The sequence below is a fragment of the Abramis brama genome, assembly GCF_963993115.1.
Source record: "Abramis brama genome assembly, chromosome: 4".
In the NCBI taxonomy this organism is placed as follows: domain Eukaryota; kingdom Metazoa; phylum Chordata; class Actinopteri; order Cypriniformes; family Leuciscidae; genus Abramis; species Abramis brama.
In genome coordinates, this window is record NC_139966.1 from 31,331,214 (window position 1) to 31,352,351 (window position 21,138).

The 21,138-nt window shown below is 39.3% G+C and overlaps 1 protein-coding gene across 2 annotated transcripts; it reads right to left on the bottom strand.

Annotated features, from left to right (window-relative positions):
• Positions 1-1,529: 1,529 nt before the first annotated feature.
• Positions 1,530-16,030, bottom strand: LOC311081009 (uncharacterized protein). 2 transcript variants are annotated; one of them, XM_084111343.1, is made up of 4 exons: positions 15,989-16,030; positions 14,918-15,160; positions 6,529-6,657; positions 1,530-3,322 (listed from the first exon to the last, which is right to left on the bottom strand). In XM_084111343.1, exons 2-4 carry the CDS (start codon positions 15,114-15,116, stop codon positions 1,809-1,811), a joined length of 1,842 nt encoding a protein of 613 aa, XP_083967469.1. In that variant the 5' UTR covers positions 15,117-15,160; positions 15,989-16,030; the 3' UTR covers positions 1,530-1,808. The 2 variants fall into 2 exon arrangements, with proteins under 2 accessions (XP_083967469.1, XP_083967470.1); XM_084111344.1 differs by lacking the exon at positions 6,529-6,657.
• Between the last annotated feature and the right edge of the window lie 5,108 nt (positions 16,031-21,138).

A 21,138-nucleotide genomic window follows, 5' to 3' on the forward strand; every position in this document is an offset into this window, starting at 1 on the left:
AGGCCTAGGCTGAGGTGTGGAAGGTTGCAGCAGTGAGACTGACATCCAGCGTGTGGACATCAATTAACACTGATGCGTATATGGCGGTAAAATGCCACTATGTGACCTCAGAGTGGAAGCTCTCATCCATCCTTCTGAGTGTGACCAAGTTCCCCAAGACCCACACAGCAACTCACATCAAAAGCCACTCTGATGGGGGAATGGGAAATCTCTGAAAATGTGAGCTGCTTAGTCACTGATGGTGCAGCAAACATGGTGGCTGGTGTTGAAACCCATGATTAAGGCCCATGGTCTCAACTTATTGAAGAAGGCCATCGATTCAACCCCTGAGTTAGAAGACCTCTGTAGCTGTGGATGCAAGATCGTGGGTCACTTCAGGTCCAGCACCACAGCCAAGGACAGGCTGTCACAGTTCTAGGACCAGATGGGTAGACATCAACATAAGATGATTCAGGAAGTGGAAACAAGATGGAACAGCACCTTCTCAATGAGAGCTTCTAGGAGCAGTCCTCCCCACTCTAAGATCAGACCATCACCATTCACAGCTGAAGAGTATAGTTATATTAATCAGTGCCTGGGGATCTTGGGCCTTTTCACCAAGCCATGGTGGAAAGTCAGAGGAGTAAAGGGTGTCAGTTTCCAAGGTGATCCTAATGATCAGGATGTTGAAAACAGTCATATGAGAGATGAGTACCTAAATGACATCAGAAATGGCCTCACGACTGGCTGCAAACCTGCTCAAACAATTGAATGAGAGGTTTGTCATGAGCAAAAGAGCTGCCTTGCTCTGGCAACACTTTTAGACCCACGTTTTAAAATGGTTGTTTTTAGTAACAACACCTGTACCCAAAATCAAATTTCACAATGTGAAGCAATCATCAAAGGCCTCTAGACCTGAGAGACAATCACCAACACCAGTAACCTCAGCAGCGCCACAAGCTCATCATCAAACATTGTGTTGGTAGACTTATGGAAAACCCTGGACAGCCATTCTAGTGATTCACAGCGAACCAACAGTGCCACTGCACACGCTACCAGTGTAAGTACAGAAGTACCTTGTACATTCTGCCACGTAGTGATGATCCACTTGAATACTGGTCTAGACAGAAGACGGCTTATAAACACCTCCATGACCTGGCTAAACACTACTTGTGTACACCTGCATCATCTGTACTATGTGTGAGAGAATATTCTCCAGGGCTAGGAGAAGAAATCCGCAAAAAAAGGAACCGACTGAACCCCAACACACTGAAACAGATCCTGTTTTTGAATAAAAATTCTGAGGCCTTTGTGGTCTACACCCCAAGGCAAGCACATTCCCTGAAAAAAACACAAAAAAAAACTAATGCGCATTGAAAGCTTCGAGTAATGAACCGTTTTTCGGCACAATTTGATGAAAACCTCAAACGCTTCAGAAAGCCTCAATTTCCCATAAGTATCTGACTTGAAATATAAAATTAACATGAACTAAACTCACCAACATAGGTTACACAAACAAAGGTAGACAAAGGAACAATGAAACATGAGGGTAATATAAACAAGGTTTAATGACTAACAAGTTACACCTGGGAACAATTAAACAATGAGCCAATGACAAACATCTGAGTATCACATGACCAGACAAACCAATGAGAATAGGCGTTCTCTCCAGTGTGAAGCCTCATGTGACCGTTAAATTTTCCTTTAGATCAGAAACTCTTTTCTAAGTGATTGATCGATAGGCTTCTCTCCAATGTGAGTAATTACATGATTCAGGATTGTTTCCAGTCTGTGAAACTCATTCCACACTGATGACATATAGAGTTCTCTCATAAGTGAATCCTCATGTGTTTATTAAGGAATATTTTACGTCTAAAACTATTGCCACACTGATTACATGTGAACGGCTTTTCTCCTGTGTGAACTCTCATGTGGACTATAAAGCCTCCTTTTTGAAGGAAACCCTTGCCACACTGAAGGCATGTGTAAGGCTTCTTTCCAGTGTGAACGCTCATGTGGAGTTCAAGACTTTGTTTTTTAGTGAAAATTTTTCCACATTGTTGGCAGATGAAAGGCTTCTCTCCAGTGTGAACTCTCAGGTGAACTGTAAGGTTTCCTTGCTGATAGAAACTCTTTCCACACTGAGGGCATATGAATGGCCTTTCTCCAGTGTGAACTCTCATATGGACTTCAAGGTTTCCTTTTTTAGTGAAACACTTTCCACACTGTTGGCAGGTGAAAGGCTTCTCTCCACTGTGAACTGTCATGTGAGCTTTAAGGTTTCTATGTTGATCAAAACTCTTCCCACACTGTTGGCAGGCGTAAGGTTTCTCTCCAGTGTGAATTCTCATGTGGACTTTAAGAGCTTCTTTTTTAATGAAACTTTTTCCACATTGTTGGCAGGTAAAAGGCTTCTCTCCAGTATGAATTCTCATGTGGACTATAAAGCTTGCATGTTGACAGAAACTCTTTCCACACTGAGAGCAAGTGAAAGGCTTCTCTCCATTGTGAATTCTCATGTGGCTTTTAAGGGCTCCATTTTGAATATAACTTTTTCCACATTGTTGGCAGGTAAAAGGCCTTTCTCCAGTGTGAAGTCTCATGTGGACGTCAAGGTTTCCTTTGCTAGTGTAACTCTTTCCACACTGATGGCAGATGTAAGGACTCTCTCCAGTGTGAATTCTTATGTGTGCCTTAAGACTTTCTTTTAGAGTGTAACTCTTTCCACACTTCTGGCAAATGAAAGGCTTCTCTCCAGTGTGAGCTTGCATGTGGTTTTTAAGGCTTTGTTTTTGAGTGAAACTCTTTCCACACTGCTGGCAGGTGAATGGCTTTTCTCCAGTGTGAATTCTCATGTGCCTTTTAAGGCTTCGTTTTGTACTCATACTTGTTCCACACTGTTGGCAAGTGAAAGGCTTTTCTCCACTGTGAACTATCATGTGAGATTTAAGGTTTCTATGTTGATAAAAACTCTTCCCACACTGTTGGCAGGTGTAAGGCTTCTCTCCAGCATGAATTCTCATGTGGACTTTAAAGCGTTCTTGTTGACAGAAACTCTTGCCACACTGAGAGCATGTGTAAGGCTTCTCTCTAGAGTGAATTCTCATGTGGCGCTTAAGGCTTCCTTTCTGGTTGAAACTTTTTCCACATTGTTGGCAGGTAAAAGGCTTTTCTCCAATGTGAACTGTCATGTGGGCTTTAAGGTTTCTATGTTGATCAAAACTCCTTCCAGTATGAGAGAAAATAAAAAAATTTTCTCCAGTTATAAATTCATGTTTCTCATTCTGCTCTTTGTCTTCCTTTTCATTTAGTTCTAGACTCTCCTCTTTCAGCTGCATCAGGTCTAAGGTGAAAAGAGACCAATAAAAGTTAACCCCGGTTTAATGGCACAAAGCAACAGACATCAATACATTTAGACATATAAAGCATTAAAACCAACAACATATAGACTAGTTCCTACCCATTAAGCCAGAGGTCCTGGAGATCCACTGTCCTATAGAGTTTAGCTCCGATCCTAATCAAACACACCTGAATCAGCTTATCAAGCTCTTCAGAATCACACAGACAAGTGTGCTGAAGCAGACTGGAAATAAACTTTGCAGGGCAGTGGGTCTCCAGGAGCAGGGTTGAAGATGTCTACACTAGCTATTGAATGCTGTAGCATGTTATCTCAGAACTAGGGGTGCATGATATATCGACTCAATGTCGTTATCGCGATATCACGTTGCCCGATATTATATCGAAAGTCTCGCGATAATTATGCAATATTTTGTTTATGAAGCGTCCCGTCCGACATGCACCTCTCGAAAAATACACGTCGCTTGGAGAGGGTTAACTTTTCATGCTACAGATTTCCCACAGTGGTCAGAAAGAACAGGGGAGACACTTTTTTTCTCTCAGTATGACTCTAGAGTCGCTACTCGCTCCAAAGCTAATCGCTGTCTCTCTCTCTCACTTCTCCCTCGCTCTACCACACAGTGCCACATTAGGAGGAGTCAGAAGATGGAAGGAAGTGGAAAAAAAATTGTTAAAAGAATTTTATGCAAATAAATTACTAAAGCACGCAAAATTACGTGAATAATGTAATTTTTGTCACGCAGTTAGATGATCTTAAAGGGTAACTAAACCCTAAACCAACTTATTTTAGTTAATGATCTGTAAGAATGGGGCTTTATTAGTGCTGTTCATTGATTCGAGTAACTTTTTTGACATTTGGGTATAAAGTGTTTTAATTCCACAATATATGGTGTAAAAACGTCTGAGTGCTGCCCTCTTCAGGTTGAACAGTGGCTACTGCAGTTAAATTTTCCTATTGGATGTTTGCGGTGGTACGTGACGTAAGCAGGTTCCAGCTCACCACGCCCTTGGTACGAGCTACCACGCCCTTGGCAGTATAAAAACCATCTTGTTTCGTCAAAACCACTGTAGCGAGTCAGGAGTTGGAATTGCGAGTATTGAAAACGATCAGGATAGAGTATTTTAGCATCTATTTAGCATAGCATTTATATAGTTATTTAGATTATTTTGTGTAGCCTAGGTAGTTAATTAGCATAGTTGTTAGTGTAGTATTGTTAGAAGCATAGTTAGTTAGTAGCATAGTATTGCATCAGTTAGGATAGCTTCAAGTTAGCATAGAATTATCTGTATTTAGTGGTCAGGATGGTACGTAGGTGTAGTGTTGCTGTTTGCAACAGCACTGCTGGACTGCATAGCTTTCCAGCAGACTTGGAAATTAGGCGCCAGTGGTTGCATGCACTTGGCCTGGAAGACCGCGAGTTCCAATCTAGAGCTGGAGTGTGCAAACTGCATTTTACACGGGATTGCTTCTCCAACGCAATAGAGATGGAAATGTGCTTCTCCACACAGCTCGCGCTGAAAAGCGACGCAGTGCCAAACGCTGCTCCTCCTGCATGGACTCCACAAAAGATATGAGGTGTCCACTGATGACTCCAGCTACCATCAAGATGGAAGTGAGAGCACCATGAACTGTACAAGTTAATGCGTTTAGTCCCGTTAGGTTTTTCAGTTAGGCTATATTTGAATGTTCTAATTTAGCTATTACTTGTTTTTAAATACTTTTGATTGATTGTCATTAAGTTATTTCTAATACATACACATTACATAACCAAATTATGATTATTTATGCTTTTATTTAAATTTGTTTTAACTTGTTTTTCTTTTACATAGAGTCTCCAATGAAGTATTACCCCACAAAGTGACTAAGTACATTGTTTATGAAGATAAACTGCTGGAGCTTTTTAGAAAATGACCTGTCTGCACCCGGAGTTTGGTTGTTTCACAAACAACCATTGGGACACTTCTCCGTGTCAAACAGCACTGTGCTTACTGTGAGTACTCCAGTGATTGGTCGAGCCAGCCAATGGTAAACAATATACCAGCAGGAAACCTACAGCTCTTTGCAGCTGTTCTGTTCACTGGCTCATCGTTTTGCCAGATATCGAAGGTGACAGATAACAGAGCTGTCATATTTGCACGTCACCCCTCAGGTTAATATATGAAGATGTATTTTTTTCTTTTAGTTCTTGGATACCTTCAAAATCCAGGGGATCTCTGAGCCGTGCTTCCACAAGCATCAGGCCAAGCTCCTTATCCCAACCATAAACTGGCAGTGGAAGATTGAGCAGAATGAAAATGCCATTGCTGATGGGGCTGTGACTCTTGGTGGGGACATGAGAGCTGATTCACCTGGTAATAAATAACTCATTAATTATATATATATATATATATATATATATATATATATATATATATATATATGTGTGTGTGTGTGTGTATGTATATATATATATATATGTATTAGACTGCTGTCAGGCTTTGTTGACGTTGGCTTTGTGCAAATAACACAATTGTAGGACATTCAGCAAAATATGGAAGCTACACCATGATGGACCTCAAAGCCAATAGGGTCATAGACATCCAACTAGTCCAGGTAAACAACTACACAAATGAAAACATTTTGTTATGTGAATTACTATATACTGTGCATTGATCTAAAGTATTTGTTTGTTTGTATTTGCAGAGCAATGAAGTTGGAAACAGCCAACGGATGGAGAAGAAGCCTGTCTCTTCTTAAAGGAAAGAGGTGTTGTGGTCCAGTCTTTGGTGACTGACCGTCACACAGGGGTACAGAAGTTTATGAGGAAACAAAAAAAGAACATCAGACACTTCTTCAACCCTTGGCATATGGGAAAAGGTTAGTATTTTGAATAGAACGAAAACAGTACCAGTATTTCTAACAGAAAATGTTTCATTTAAAGTGGTAGACAATTATACGGGAAGACTGCACAAAGTGAACTTTTTAAGATGCCCCAAAAAGGTTAATATATCACATAAACTTATTTTTTATCATATAGCCTATACTGAATGTTAGTCCACCACCTTGGTCTATAAAGTGCTGCGGGAAACACTGATTACAGTAATTGTTTTTATTATTCTTTGTGTTCAGGGCTTGGTAAAAAAAAATGGATGCCCTTAGTAAGGGTAAGGGACTGCAGGACGTGGGGCTGTGAGGAAAGTGTGGTCAATCACCTTTATTGGTCTGCGACCACATCAACATCTGGGGAGGAGGTAGTGGCCAAGTGGAGCTCTGTAGCAAACCACATTCAGAACATCCACAGCCACGAAAACGCCCTGTTTCCTTCTTGTCTCCACGAGCCTCTGGTTGGTGATCAGACAAGACACTGGCTCAAACCAAGTAAGTACAGATAAGCTGTAATGCTAATGTTTTTTATTTTGTAGTTGCGTCACTCTCTAGATTTATATATTGAACTATCTCCATTGCAACAAGTCAAAGTTAATCCAAATTATAAAACAGTATTGAGAAATGTATTGTGTTAATGTGATAGAATTTAAAGCTTTCCGGCCACACTGTCATCAACTGTTGTATTAACAACTTTAAATCTTTTGTTTAGGCACAGCAGCATGTGAAAAATTCACAGCAATTTTGTTGTCACCATGTCTTCTTAAAGACATGCACAAAATCAGTACAGAATACCACACCTCTGGAATCGAGTGTTTCCACAGCCTCATTCTGAAGTTCTCAGCCAAAAATATGGTGTTCTCCTTCAAAGGAATGTTGTGCAGGTAAACAAGATAATGGATTACACATTTAGTGCTGCTTACTAAATACACTACAATTTTGTAACCTGTAAAAACACATTTGTAACTTATCTTAAGTCAAGTTAGAGATTGTTTCATTATAATATTGATTTATGTATTTTTTTTTCCTTTCAGACTACAGCTTGCTGCAATGCATTATAATGAAAATGCAGGCAGATCACAGGCATCCACTGCAGCTGATGATCTGCGATACTCAATCGTTTCCCCAAAATTTAAGCATGGAGAATTCACAGTGAGAGCTCTGAAGAACAATCCTACCACAGGTAACTTATACTCATCTGAGGTATCTCAGAAAAAAATATAATATATATTGTAATAATTCTCTTTCTGAAGGCTACATTGACAAATTAATGGAGCTGCTGTTCCACCACGTGGTGGAAGACCCTCAGCCATACCTGGACTTCTCTGGACAAATGGCTGTACCAGAAAAACTGTGTGCTCAGTTTATTCGGCCCGACAAAGAGGAGGCAGTGAGCAGACACAGGTCAAGGTTCTTTAAAAACACATGAGGTTATACCCACTCTGCCAGCTTGGACACACCTGTCTGTCATCTACAACATTCAAGAAAAATGGTTTGCACTTTTTTTTTTGGTAGGAGTCCAGTGTGTAAGCACTACTGATTCAAATTTAGACTAAAGAGGGCAGAAATAGGTTGGTACATATTGTGTAGTGTGTAACTCCAGTTAAAAATGCTTCTTTATAATTAATTTTTATTTTATTTTTATATTATACATTTTTTTTTCAAAAATGCAGTGGGGGAAGGAAACCTCTGTATGGTCCTTCTTCAGGAAACTCTTCCCTGATCCGTGTCACAACGCATGAAGGTATGACCACCCGAACATGTTGGCCAAGGTACCCCCAGCATCACCTAACGACATTGCGATATGCAAGGTGTCTATAAGTGCTGAAAGACAGGTGGTGCACATGTATGTTGAAGCGGAGGATAAACATTTTTTAATAAATTATTTCATTATTTTTATATACATTTATTTTTTATATTTATTTATATAAAATTTAAACTTTCTTCCTGGAACTAACCTGTTTGTAACTGTCTCTTCCATCTCACCATATAACTGGACGTACAGCTTGTAACACATAGGGGTTTAGTGCTACTTGGCTCAAAGCCTGGATGTGCTGTTACAACATGAGAATGTTTATTACTACTTTGTTAGAATGATTTTTTTAATATTTGGTATGTGGAGGTTGTGTGTTTTTTCAGGGTTCGTCCAAGGTGTAAAATGCTTAAAATGCGTGTACTTGAATTTGACTTGAAATTTATGATTTATGAAATGGAACTTAAATTATTGAAAGACAATATATGTGAAATTAGTGTTTAATTTTATTGATAAAGCAATCTTTTCACACAAAATTATATCTTTATCAGATAGGCTGAAGCTTTAGAACAGGGGTGCCCAATCCTGCTCCTGCCGATCGACTGTCCTGCACAGTTCATCTAATCAAACACACCTGCCTTTAATTTGTGATCCTGAAGATGTTAATTGGTTGCTTCAGGTGTGTTTGATTAGGGTTGGAGATGAACTGTGCAGGACAGTCGATCGGCAGGAGCAGGATTGGGCACCCCTGTTTTAGAACGTTAGCTTTAGAAGCTTTTCAAAGTTTCCACAGTCATTGCATCTGCTGCACTTTATTTTGTACCTTTTATTTTATTTTGTTTAATTTGTTTATTTTTGTTTACCTATTTATCTGTATGAACCCTGGTTTTGTGTATAGTACTTAATAAATGAATTAACTGGACTTAACACTCTGGTCTTGTCATATTTCATAGCTATACCTTGGGTATCTCCCTACAATAGACATTCTCTACCAGGGACAGTGAGCTGCAGTGCCCACATGTGCACCTGTTGAGACAGAATAATTTGTAATTGTAGAGGGAGACTTGAAATATCTGTTTTTCGCTTAATTATTAACACTAAATCATACCAAAATTAACCTAAATGCATGGTTTTAAAATTTTTGATAGTTCCATTAGCATTTGCTATGAGCATTAGCCTAATTTAGCCATAATGCTAATGTTTTACCACTCAGACACTGGCCCCATTCTCCCTTGCGCGGGTGCTTCGCTAGCATCGTCGGATGCCGATCGCGATGCGGGAGTTAAGACCGCAGTTTGAGCCAGCGGCTCGAATTGATATGGCTCTGGCCCTGTTTCCACAGACAATTCACCCTCCTCCACTTCAGGTGAAGGTGGGGGAGAAAAGTCCTCGACTTCAAATGACAGCTCTGTTGCAAAGCTACTTGCGTCATTCCAGTCACTCTCCATTTTAGAGTCTGACAGCAGCTGTCAATTAATCCATCACTGCGGGTCTCAGGTGCACGCCCCCCGCTCAGCCCCGCCCTCGGTTCGTCCCCTCTATCTCTGCTGATATATCAGGAGGCGTACCCAGTTTGGCGAGTTTCACCATTTGCTCCAGGAGCTGCGCCTGGATGACGGCCGCTTTCAGCGGTACTTCCGCCACTTGCCCAGTTTGATGACCTGTTGTCCCGCATCGGAGTGAGGATCACCCTCGCCCTTGCCCTCACCCACATAATCTGTAATTTATTTTTGTTTTGATGATAAATGGAGCCAGCCTCCAAAATTAATTAACCTGTCCTGTGATTTTTTTTTTCTCACACAACACTGTTCAGACACGAACTATGTTCTTATACACTAAAGTATGTCTTTACATTAGAATAATAATGTTTCATATAATCTTAATTTAGATATGGAATAAATAGCAAAATAAATATGCCTCCTATATTGAAATGAAGTTTTTATGTGATAAAAGATTTGCTTTGTTGTGCATTAGAACCACACCAGGCATTTAGTCATATTACGAAATAATGTATTGAGGCCAAACATATAAAATAACATTATAAACTGAAAAGTGGGCCTCCCCCCGTTTATCACGTCACTTCACCACGTGACAGCAGCAAGCAGGCTCCTGATTGGTTAACGCGGCACGAACAAATGCCAAAGTTCAGATTTTTCAACTCGGGCGTCAGACGCAAATTCACTTAAAACGCGTGAATGCGCAAAAAGCACTAAATAAAATCACTTGCGCGAATCACGGCAGAAGCTCAATTCGCCTCTTTCGCGCGAACTGGGCGCACGAATGAGGCGAAATCGCGTCCATTGCGCCGCAGGACCTCACGTAACCGCGTCTTTACATTGACTTAACATGGAAATCACTCGCTCCAGACGCTTTATTTGCGTTCGGTGTGAACGCAGCATAAGAACCCCTCAAAGAGAAAATTATGCTTAATCCTTTAACACTAGAACTACCGGAATTCCATAACTACTAGAACGACCATAGCGGTCATTCTGACCGTTCATACTTTGACGTTCATATGGCCGTACTCAACGTCATTTTCGTCATGTCATATCTATTGTACATGTTAACCTTCTCTTTTCCAATGAAGCTTTTAATTCCTGTCGTCATAGCCCTTAAAACAAGTACAAAAGAAAGATTGCCCCGACAGGTGCTGTCTCTATTTGAGGAACGTTTTGCGTCAAAATAATATTTTTTTCACCGCACTCACCACGTGAATAGACATGCACAAAAGTTAGGAAACGTACAGCCTTGTTTGTAAATAAGTTCAATAATCAATACAAAATCTAAAAATAAATGGATCTACAATGATAGGTAATAATAAACAGGACACAAAATTTTAATTCAAATGAATGTGAAAATGTATACAAACAGGCTAAGAAAAAACATGAACATTAGCTAAACAAGAAAACGAACTGCTTTAGAATGATTCGTTTCAGTGAACAAAAAATATTAACGAACAAAATCAGGTTAACTGCCCATTTGAACGGCGCAAACACCCCGCATCATTGACGCTTACGCACATTCCACACAGGTAAACACCGCCTTTCGTGTGCAGCTCCCACACACTTTGTGACATTTGGCACATGTCTCCTTGGTTTTATTTTGTTTGCAGTTCCTCCAGTTGTATGGCTTTTGATTCCATGTGGTCGGAGTGAAGATCGCTCGCCAGTCGTGTGATAAAGTCCCTCCGCAAAACTTGCAATGTAGCAGACTTATGATATTTATAATGCGTGTGGTCAAAATGACCGTTATGGTCATTCTAGGTAGAAATAGTCAGAACTGTTGTGTGTTTTGTGATTTTAATAAAAGAACAGTGTCAGAATAAAATATACACATATTTAGGAAAAGTCAAGAGTCCTACAGCCACATTTATTTTATTTTAACAAAGTTATTACACTGTAAAATTTAAAAACGGTCAAAATGACCGCCTTGGGAGTTCTAGTGTTAAATAAAGCTGAAATAGCTTTAGATCAAGCATCATTTTCTCCTTGGAGAAAGGTTGCGTTTACACACAAGTCTTAATGCACAAATCTGATCTTTTGACCATATCCGATTTTTTGACCCGCCTGTTTACATTCACTTTTGACATGACTGGTATCCGATATCTGTGTTTACATTAATTCCCGCCCAAAATAAATGTCACTGATCGCTTTACTACGCACATGGTAGACCCTCTAGCTTTGAATGGCCGTGCTATTAAAATTATTTATATAATTAATGTCGGGTGGCAATGATTATTTGCCAACATGGACAAGATGCCAGCTTGTCATGCATGTTTTACAGCACACAAAATCTGACCAAACGGAGAGGCCTACATACAGGAAAATAACTAATTTTCGTTGTTTTTTTTTGTTTTTTTTAATCTACAGCTCGTTAGATCTAGAATTCTGAAGTGAAATAAAGTAGTGCTGTAAGATAATTTTTTTTAATGAATTCGAATGAATTAAGAAGCCTAATAGTGAAGCTTGTTTGTTTAATTTCCTGTAGCGAAGTTATCGCCTCATTGCTGAGGAATATTATGTAGCTTTCAGTAATAAAACCATTTTATTTATAAAACTCACGGGGCAGAGGTTGAAAGCTCCTGAATGTTCGTGTGCGCGCACACAATATCTTTCCTTTATAAAGTTTCCACCTCAATAAAAAGCTGTGAGCGCAACATTATACACAATAATGCAACATTAAAAAGCGATCTCTGTGGACAAATGTGTCGCCCTCGCCTTGATGTAAATGGGCACTAAGTTACAACTTACGCACTGTTTTGCCTGTCAGTCATTCGTAATGAGTTGAGTGGGTGTGCCATGTGAGGCGGGATCCTCATCATCCTGATGCTTGACACCTTGAGAAGCCCTACTTAAGGAACATGCTACTGCCAGCGAGAGAGAGACTTTTTGTTTGGTTCTGTCTTATGATGTGTTTTGTTTCTCTTTGCTTGATTTAGTTTTGTTAAGTGTTTAGTGTGTCATGTTAATCGTGCCTTGTTTTTGATTGCCCCAAAAACTTCTTAATTGTGAGCTCTGAAAGATTTAAACAGCTCTTGAGTTAAGTGGGAAGGAGGAGAGGGGATAGGTAAGGCCGTCACGTGACATACATTTACACAGTTGGATTTTTGTCTATATACACTAGGTTAGGGATTCGTGCCGCCCTCTATATTTTTGTTTTGTTAGAGTAGTTTAGTTACGACGTCATGGGCGTTGAAGACTTTTTCTTTGATCTTTCTTTTTTTTAGTTCAGGATTAGATATAAATGGTTTAGTTAGTTCCTTTTTGATTGTTATTTTTGTTTGTTTGGTACAATCCTGTTTTCCCCTTTGTTCCTTCCGTTTTGCTCTGTTCATATGTAAAATATTAATCACTTTACCTTTTATTAAATTAAGTTTACTTGATCTTGAGGTGTTTCTCGTGTTTCTCATTTTATTCAGTGCTCAATGGTGACAGGTGTCTGAACTGGCTTAATGTTCCCCTTCTAAAAAATTCCTAGACGGCTGTGAGCCAAAGAAGGGTCGTAACATGCATCAATAAGCTTGTTTTACCTGACAGACTTGAATTCTTTAAACATTAATGATAATGCTGACATTTACACTCGCTTACATTTGAAGAGAGAAAACATTATTTAGTAAAAAGATTACTTTGTTAATGGCTCTTCAACATCTATCCCATTGCTCTGTGTTGTGCATGTCAAATAAAATGTCATAATCAATTGTCATGTCATTTCTAATGTTTTTTTGTATCAGTATTTGATCCTTATTAGTTTCAAATACAGTTTCTGAATGTTATTTACATAAAACACAACATACATTATTCGTGATCAAGTAGTATCGTATTTAATTAATTTTTTTATTTATTTTTACCGTCGGTAACGTGAGGCAAAATAAGATAAAATTAAGGATAAAGGGAAATTCACAGCATTTCAACAGCTTCTGCTCACATATTTGAAGCATTTTATATGACTACGCCAAGCGGCAACCTCCCCGTCTCTCTCTTGAAACCAACACGGAAGTGAGTTAAACTGCAATTCGTTGACTGGCCGCTTGAGGCTGTTGTCAGAAGTGAGTCAAATCTGTATCTCCCCCATGTTAAAATGCCAAATTTTACAGCAGAAAAAAAAAACGTGTTTAAAGCCTGGTGTCTGTATGTGGATTTGGTCTATACAGCTAATTTTGCCCTTCATAACAACTGTGAGGGGGGTGAATTATTTTATAACTCGTCCGTTTAGTTGATTAATATTTAAATTTAAGGGTGTGGCCAAGCCACTTGAGTGACAGATGGATTGCCGCTGTCAGTGCTAGCCGTTTGTCTGCTGTTACTAGCCGTCACTTCACCTCAGCAATGTTAGCTGCTGAACTTGCCATCTCTGCAGTGTTTGTGCTTTTTTTCGGGATTATTATTTCATACAATTTAATACTTGGGTAACGTTACAAAGCCCACGTCTTTGGATTCCGTCGTTATCGTTCGAGAGAACAACCAGCGCTGTATTTCAGTTGTTTTCCTCTGTGAACATGCACTAATGGATGTCTGACAATTTTGTTGCTTTTTGGGGTTTTCAAATTTAAAACGTCAATAAATGCTCGTTCGTTCTGCTCCCATGGAACAGATGGATTATGCTTATGTAAGTTACCGTCAGATGAAATCATGCAGGCGTCGGCGCTTTCTCCGTCCGTGCAATAAATGCACATGAATGAGCGTGGATTTTCTAGCGCATTTACTTGCACTTCAAAGGCAATATATCTATGGTTTAACGGTTAAACCATAACCCATTTGAGAGACGGCCAACATCAGAATTTAAAATGGACTGAATAAGCTCTCTACGAACTTGAGCGATGCCGCGCTGACGGACCATGAAAGAGTGACGGACGGACATGTATGCACATAAATCACTGTCATACACAAACACTCTCGAAGTAATACACAGTCTCACTTGTAGCCATGTATTTTAACTATTATAATATTTCGAAGGGCAAAAATAGGAACGTTTAATTGGCTTTACATCATCAGCTAACTCGATCACGTCGAGCTAGGTGATTTCAGATAGCCAGGCTCCTCAGCTCCACTCACGCCCCGCCTGTTTGTCTATTTTCTGTAATCCGGGAGTGATGCAAGGCCAAGATGGCGACGGCCGGCTCCGCCCACTTTAGGCTTCAAAAATGCTCTTCAGAAACCTACGGGTGACGTCACGGACACTACGTCCATATTTTTTTACAGTCTATGGACTACGCATTACTTTCTGGAGAGCTTACGACCTACTAGTTATGTTCTGCCTTAAGAACAAATGGTGCAACTGAATAAAATACAGAGTTAGTTATAAACTAGCTAGTAGTTACTAAGCCTCTAGTGTGGACTTTGTTCCAATTTAAGAAAGAACGCAACCCAACCCAGGAGAGCAGACAGGGAACAAAAAACCCTGCCAACAGCAAATGAATTGAGAACATGTACAGGACAAAATAGTTCAGCTTTGAGAATGAAACCAACCTGTTTGTTCCTCAGTATCTTCTTGTTTCACTCTGAATGCTCCTTCAATCCTCATGTCTTCCCTTTCTCTCTCTTTAATAAACGCCATCTTTGTTTGTTCCTCAGCATCTTCTTGTTTCACTCTGAATGTTTCCTCAATCTTCATGTATTCACTTTCTCTCTCTTTAACAAACGCCATAAACGCGTTAATAAACGCCATCTTTATAATAGTGTCACGTAGACCAGCAGTTTTTCTGTTTTTCTCTGTAATGATAAAGATGAGAATAATTGACAGAAAAAAAAAAAAAAATCCAAACTAAATCTCAAGGTGCATCATTCTCAATCAGCTCTAGTTCAGTAGTAGTTCAGCACACTGTGAGCGTGAGTGAAAGATCATGGAATAAAAAAAGAACTAGCACTACAAATAAATAATAAAGAACAAATAAGCAAGAGAAAAAATTTGACGGTCACTTAATATTTATTTTTAATATTAGGTATTTAATGATTAGAGTAGCCTACACTTTATGAAGGTTGAACACAATTATTTTAAAACCAAGTTGAAATAATGCGGTGTGACGACCAACAGAAGCAAATTCTATTAACAACCTCATAAAACACAGAAAGGCTTTAAAAGTTTATAAGTTATAGTTAAAATTCAGTATCACTAGGGAGCAAATTAATGGAGCATGTTGTCCAATTATGTGTTGAAAAGAACAAGCAGTGAAGGAGTAATATGTGAGATTCTGTGAGTAAGAAAGGAGTAATAAGTGGTCATGTTTGAAACATTCGCTTAGGAATTGGTTCAGTTGACTCAATTTCGAAAATCTCAGTTTCTCCATCACTACTCGCCAGGGACCGAAGTCGTGTTACTGACAAACTTATTCACGATATGGAGCGAAATGAGACTCACGTTTTCTGTTAACGTTACTCGTGTGAATAACGTTACGCTTTACTGACAAAAATAACGTTCGTTAATTTTAGGTAAAGCATTTTAATGGCATTACAATATTGTACATTCAATATTAATTAATTTATAAAATTGCCTGAACGGTTAGTATCATTTAAACACTCTAAAAGCTTACAAATACTAACCTTATCCCTAACCGAATCACAGCGCGACGCAGCCGAATGACGTCACGTCATCAGATCAAAATAAAAGTCCTGTGTAGTGCGGAGAAATTTAAGTGCATAGAAAGTTACATACACACACACACACTAACAATGTATCAGTTCAATTATGTGATATAAGTACCAGTGAAAGAGTAATATATGGCATTCTGTCTAAAAAGAAATGTATGTGTGCAGAACTAGGGATTGGGAACTTTTTGTTTGATACATTTGTGGCATTGAGAGTATTTTTCTTAAAGATCTTCTAGTGTAATGACTACGCCACCTGGGAGTTCTTAACCCAGGAATACCAACCTAATAAATAGGCTGCACAGATTTATTTCCCTCTTATAAGACAAGAGACGTGGATGAATAAATAATTGTTTTATTTTTCTAATCACAGTAATAATAATTAATTCAAGACAAAGACGATACAAGGAAAATGTTCAAAATAATACTTCAACACTGAGACTTCACAACATCAATACACAATAAATACACAAACAGAGGGACAATCTCAACTTTTTCAGATGATAGGACCGAGTGTGACCAGCAGGGGGGGGGGGACTCAGTGAGCACCAAAACACTCAGTAAATAGCACAATAAATGCAAAAGAAAACTAAACACACAATTAATATCACCTTCACACACTGGTGCTCATACACAGCACAAAAGTAATCAGCAAGTCAAGCCCCGCCCCTTTGCTTTTGAACACTCAACCCAAAATGAAATCAAAGAAAGGAATCACATAGATTGATCAAATACAGTTCACAATAAACAGATACAAAATAACAAATTAATTAAACGATAAACATTTGAAAGAAAACAATACAATTAGCAAACACACAACACTCTCCTTGTAAACATGCACACTCACACGTAGCCCCACACACACACGCTTACATACACACGCACACACACACACACACACACACACACGCGCCCACACACACACACACACACTAAAACTACAGGAAGGCGATATTCCTCTCCTTGCCAACCTGCATACGGTTTTAAACACTAGCAGTTTCGATTCGGCTATAGACAGAGTTGAATGAAGTTGACATAACTCCGTTGGTTTAAATCCAGTTGAAACAACAGCAAAACAGCAGCGCTCCGTGATTAACGAGCGAACGACAAGTTACCCCAGCAACCGAATCCTCCCCGCCACTCGGCAGAATACACTGCCTTGGGGTGCAATGAATCCCAGTCACAGCAGTCCGACAGGTGAAATCAATGTGCACGCTGTGGAAAATCTACACCAGAACGTCAGCCGTGGGAAACAGCACTCAATCTCCTACGTGCCATACAGGGGACCAACCAGACAAATTTCCCGCATGCAGCTCAGCATGCGGAACCGGAAAAGCAAGGAAGAAGCTCTGTCACGTGGTTCACTACAGAGCAGATATATATGCGCCGCCCTTAGCTGGGATAGGCTCAATAAATAAACCTGAAGCAACCAATAGTGGCCCAAAACCACACATCTATACTGCCACACATTTATTATAAGAACCACAGCAATAACTATTATTTTACTTTTAAATGAAAACAAGGTTTGTCAATAAAATCAAACTCTTATTAGGCCACAGACTACTTTAAAAACACACAAAAAAAAAACAAATATGCAATAATTAATAGGTAATAATGTTGAAATATGTTATTATTAATTGTGAAAAACTAATTGTTTTTGTGCCACCACCAACTTTGACCTAATGTCCATGAGTGAGTATTTTTTAGGTCCATCCTGGATTAGCTAATGAGACACAAATAGATGCAGTGTATTTTGCTGTAAGTAAAGTCAAATCTTTAGTTTGAAGTAAATTCATGTTGTATGTGCAATTCTTTGTGGAACCATCCTAAGGCCAAGATGATGCAGTCAGTTGAGATGTGCCGAGGCACCATTTCCCCTTGGCATTTCAGTGAGCCTTTCACAATTTCCTTGGAACAACTCCTGAAAAAAATATTTAGTAAAAAGAAATCACAAAATGTACACATTTCATACATGTTTTATTAAATCTATTTCAATGTAAGGTAAATTCTTTTGTTTAAAACAAACTATTATGTTTATACTTACTAATATAATTACAATGAATAATCATCAAAATAGTATCATCATCAATTAATGAATATACTCTGACTTTTTACAGGCTTAATAATTCTTCAGTGTGTGGTACTCCTGAAAACATGGGACAGCACACAAGGGAGTGTTGCATGGCACACACGTGCTTGGTGAGGTGCCTCTGCTTGCCCTTGCGTGTGCTGGAGAGGCAGACCTTGCAGTGCCGCCTGGTCTTGCTGCCCTGGGAAGTGGTCTGAGGGACTTCAGATGGGAAGTGCCTGGCTGTAAGGCGCAGAGGAGTGTCCAAAGCAGGACGCCCTCCTTTAGCTGGACACCGCAATGTGCTGTACTCCTCCAGCAGCCCTCTCATCAGGTTCGTTCTGAATTGTAGGGAGGTGATTTCCTTTCCTACTCATAGTAGAGCACATCAATAGGGAGTGAGGAGAATAGAATAGTATGTGACAGTGTGGTCTGTTTATTATTGTGAATTTGTTAACACTTTAGATTACATTAATTAAAAATGTTATCACTTTTTATCTTGTTTATATTTATTATTAGATGATTTGTATCCATTTCTCCCCAGTAATTTGCCGGTAGACGATGTGGCTGTTGAATAAAACAGTGTCAAGTACATGAAAATTGATCTTCTTGTACCACTTGGTAGACTTTCTGGTGCATTCATGAAAACCAGTCATCATGTCAGCTTTGTCAACTGCCCTCGATCTTTTTGTTATACTCCAGCACACAGACTGGCTTTGGCATCCCTTTCCTGTTTGCGCGCACAGTCCCACAAGCTCCAGTGCCAAGTGACAAGAGGTGCTGGAAAAGTGTGGGACTACTGTACCAGTTGTCCACATAAAGAACATGACATTTTCTTAGGTAAGGTGCTAGAAGTGTCATCACAACGGACCCAGAAATCCCAAGTCCTGGGTAATGTTGGATGTCAGTGGTAGATCCAGTGTAAATGATCATGTCCTCTACATAGCCAGTGAGCACATCACACAAAACAGAAAACTTGACTCCAAATCTGTGCCGTTTAGATGGAATGAACTGACGAAATGCCAGCCTGCCTTTCCACTTCATCAGAGACTCATCCACACACAGATCCCTGTATGGCAACAAAAATGTGACGAAAGGAGGAGGTGAGAGCAGTGAATATGTTTCTGATTTTTTTCACATTGTCGCATTGTTTGCGAAGTGAAGACAGCGGAGGAGCAGAAGGAAGCGGTCCTGTGAAAACAAAGACCTGAAAAATGGTGTCAAGAGCATGGGGTCTGTGCTCCAGTAATCACGAAGTGATGGTTTTTTTATCACCCCCATTAGGAGAACTGACACTAAAAATGTGTACATTTCAGGGATATTTGTTGGAACCCATTTAACCAGTTTTCTTTAACCTTTCTTGCAAGTCAGAGGCATAGCGGTTTGTTTCCTCCACAATTTCTCCGAGGACATCTTCTGTGAGGAACAATTTAAAACAATTGACCTCACTGGGTGATTCTGGTGGATTTTGCACACCACGCAACTGGTTGTCAAAATTGCCTGGGCCAGGAGGATTAAAAAGGTTGGTTGCCTTCCATGACAATGAGTTTACCTCTTCTGCCTCATTTGACATGGGTAAATCATGGACTGGTGTTGTCTCTTCACCTTCAATGTTGTCAAGAGCTTCAAGGTTTGGGGGAAGATCTTCATCGCTGTCAAAAATCTCATCAGAATTAAAAAAACATTTTAATTTCCTCATTTGTCAGTTTTCTTTTAAATACATTTTCTGTCATTTTCTCTGAAGAAGTTAAAAACTGGTGAACTTGATTAAAGTTTAAAATAGAACAAAGGCGAGTGTGAGGTGACGTCAGCTCTACATCACTTGTCAGCGGGAAAAAAAAACTCGCTATGCATGACAGTTAAAATCTTTTTTATTTATTTTTTACAAAATATTGTTACAAACTTGTCAACTACAGTGTTAAATATATGTAAGGGAACTCCTAATGTGGTTTTAATACTTGGAGAAAAAAAGATCATGTTAGTTGATTGGTAAGTTATCACGGGCTATGGGCGCCGCCATTATTTGTTTACAACACTGATGGAGTCGGACTCGGAGCCTGCTGGATTTACAACATGCAAGATCATCCATGTCTCCTGAAATATTTAACAGTAACCCCCGCTTCACTGCTGCTCACGCGCTGCTCCTGCTCCCGGTGTGAATGCACTCATTGATTAACATGCACGCTGAAAAAAATACGCGCTGCTCACGTGTATTGACAAGATGTGTGTGTGAAACGGCCATTTTATCTACAAGATGTGTGTTTGAATCAAATAAAACAATATTACATAATGTTTAAAAGGTTATCTTGGTGTTATAGATATTAGTGTGCAATAACAAACTGTATTTAGTTTTTACTAGTATTTTTGTTATTGTGTAATGTAATTTAAAGTGTATGAAACCTAAAATAAACATTAAAATACACTGAACAGTTGTGATAAATGACAAGCGCTGAACGCGTCCGTCTCTGGCTCAGTGCCAGTCAAAGCGTGAAAGCAGATTTGAAATTTTGAATTTAGCAGTTGATCACGTCACTCACTGAACATTCTAATCACACCAGTGTGATCGTACGCTCCAGGGACCAGCCAAGACTGATCACACTGGTGTGATCGTACGTGTCAAAGGGTTAATGAAAATGAAAATATATTTCCCTATATATGAATGCTCAATATATTAAATTGTTTAACAATATATTTGAAAATATACAGAATAATATATTGTGTTAATATATATATATTGAATAATACATAAGGAATTGCCGCTTTTCAGGTCAACTTCATGGTAATGAGCTATGACACGGTTCCGCGGCGACCAATCAGAATGTAGAAATCCTCCACCAAAAAGAATTCCAGAGAATGCAATCCTGTAAACTTTGGTTTCCGACCACATTTTAGTTCCCAAGCAAAATGGAGAAGTTAATCATTGCGGTTGCGGGTTTCCCATTGCTCTATGACTTGTCCCTGTTTGCGTACAGGGACATATATAAAAAAAATTCTGTGTGAACCAAGGTGTCTGAAATTGTTGGTGTTTCTGGTGAGT

Excerpts from the sequence above, each read along its gene's own strand:
- LOC311081009 (XM_084111343.1), bottom strand. The coding sequence starts at position 15,116 with ATGGCGTTTATTAACGCGTTTATGGCGTTTGTTAAAGAGAGAGAAAGT. Across the intron at positions 6,658-14,917 it reads AGATACTGAGGAACAAACAG|AGGCTCGTGGAGACAAGAAG; the intron begins GTTGGTTTCATT and ends ATCACCAACCAG. Across the intron at positions 3,323-6,528 it reads GTGGTCGCAGACCAATAAAG|ACCTGATGCAGCTGAAAGAG; the intron begins GTGATTGACCAC and ends TTTTCACCTTAG.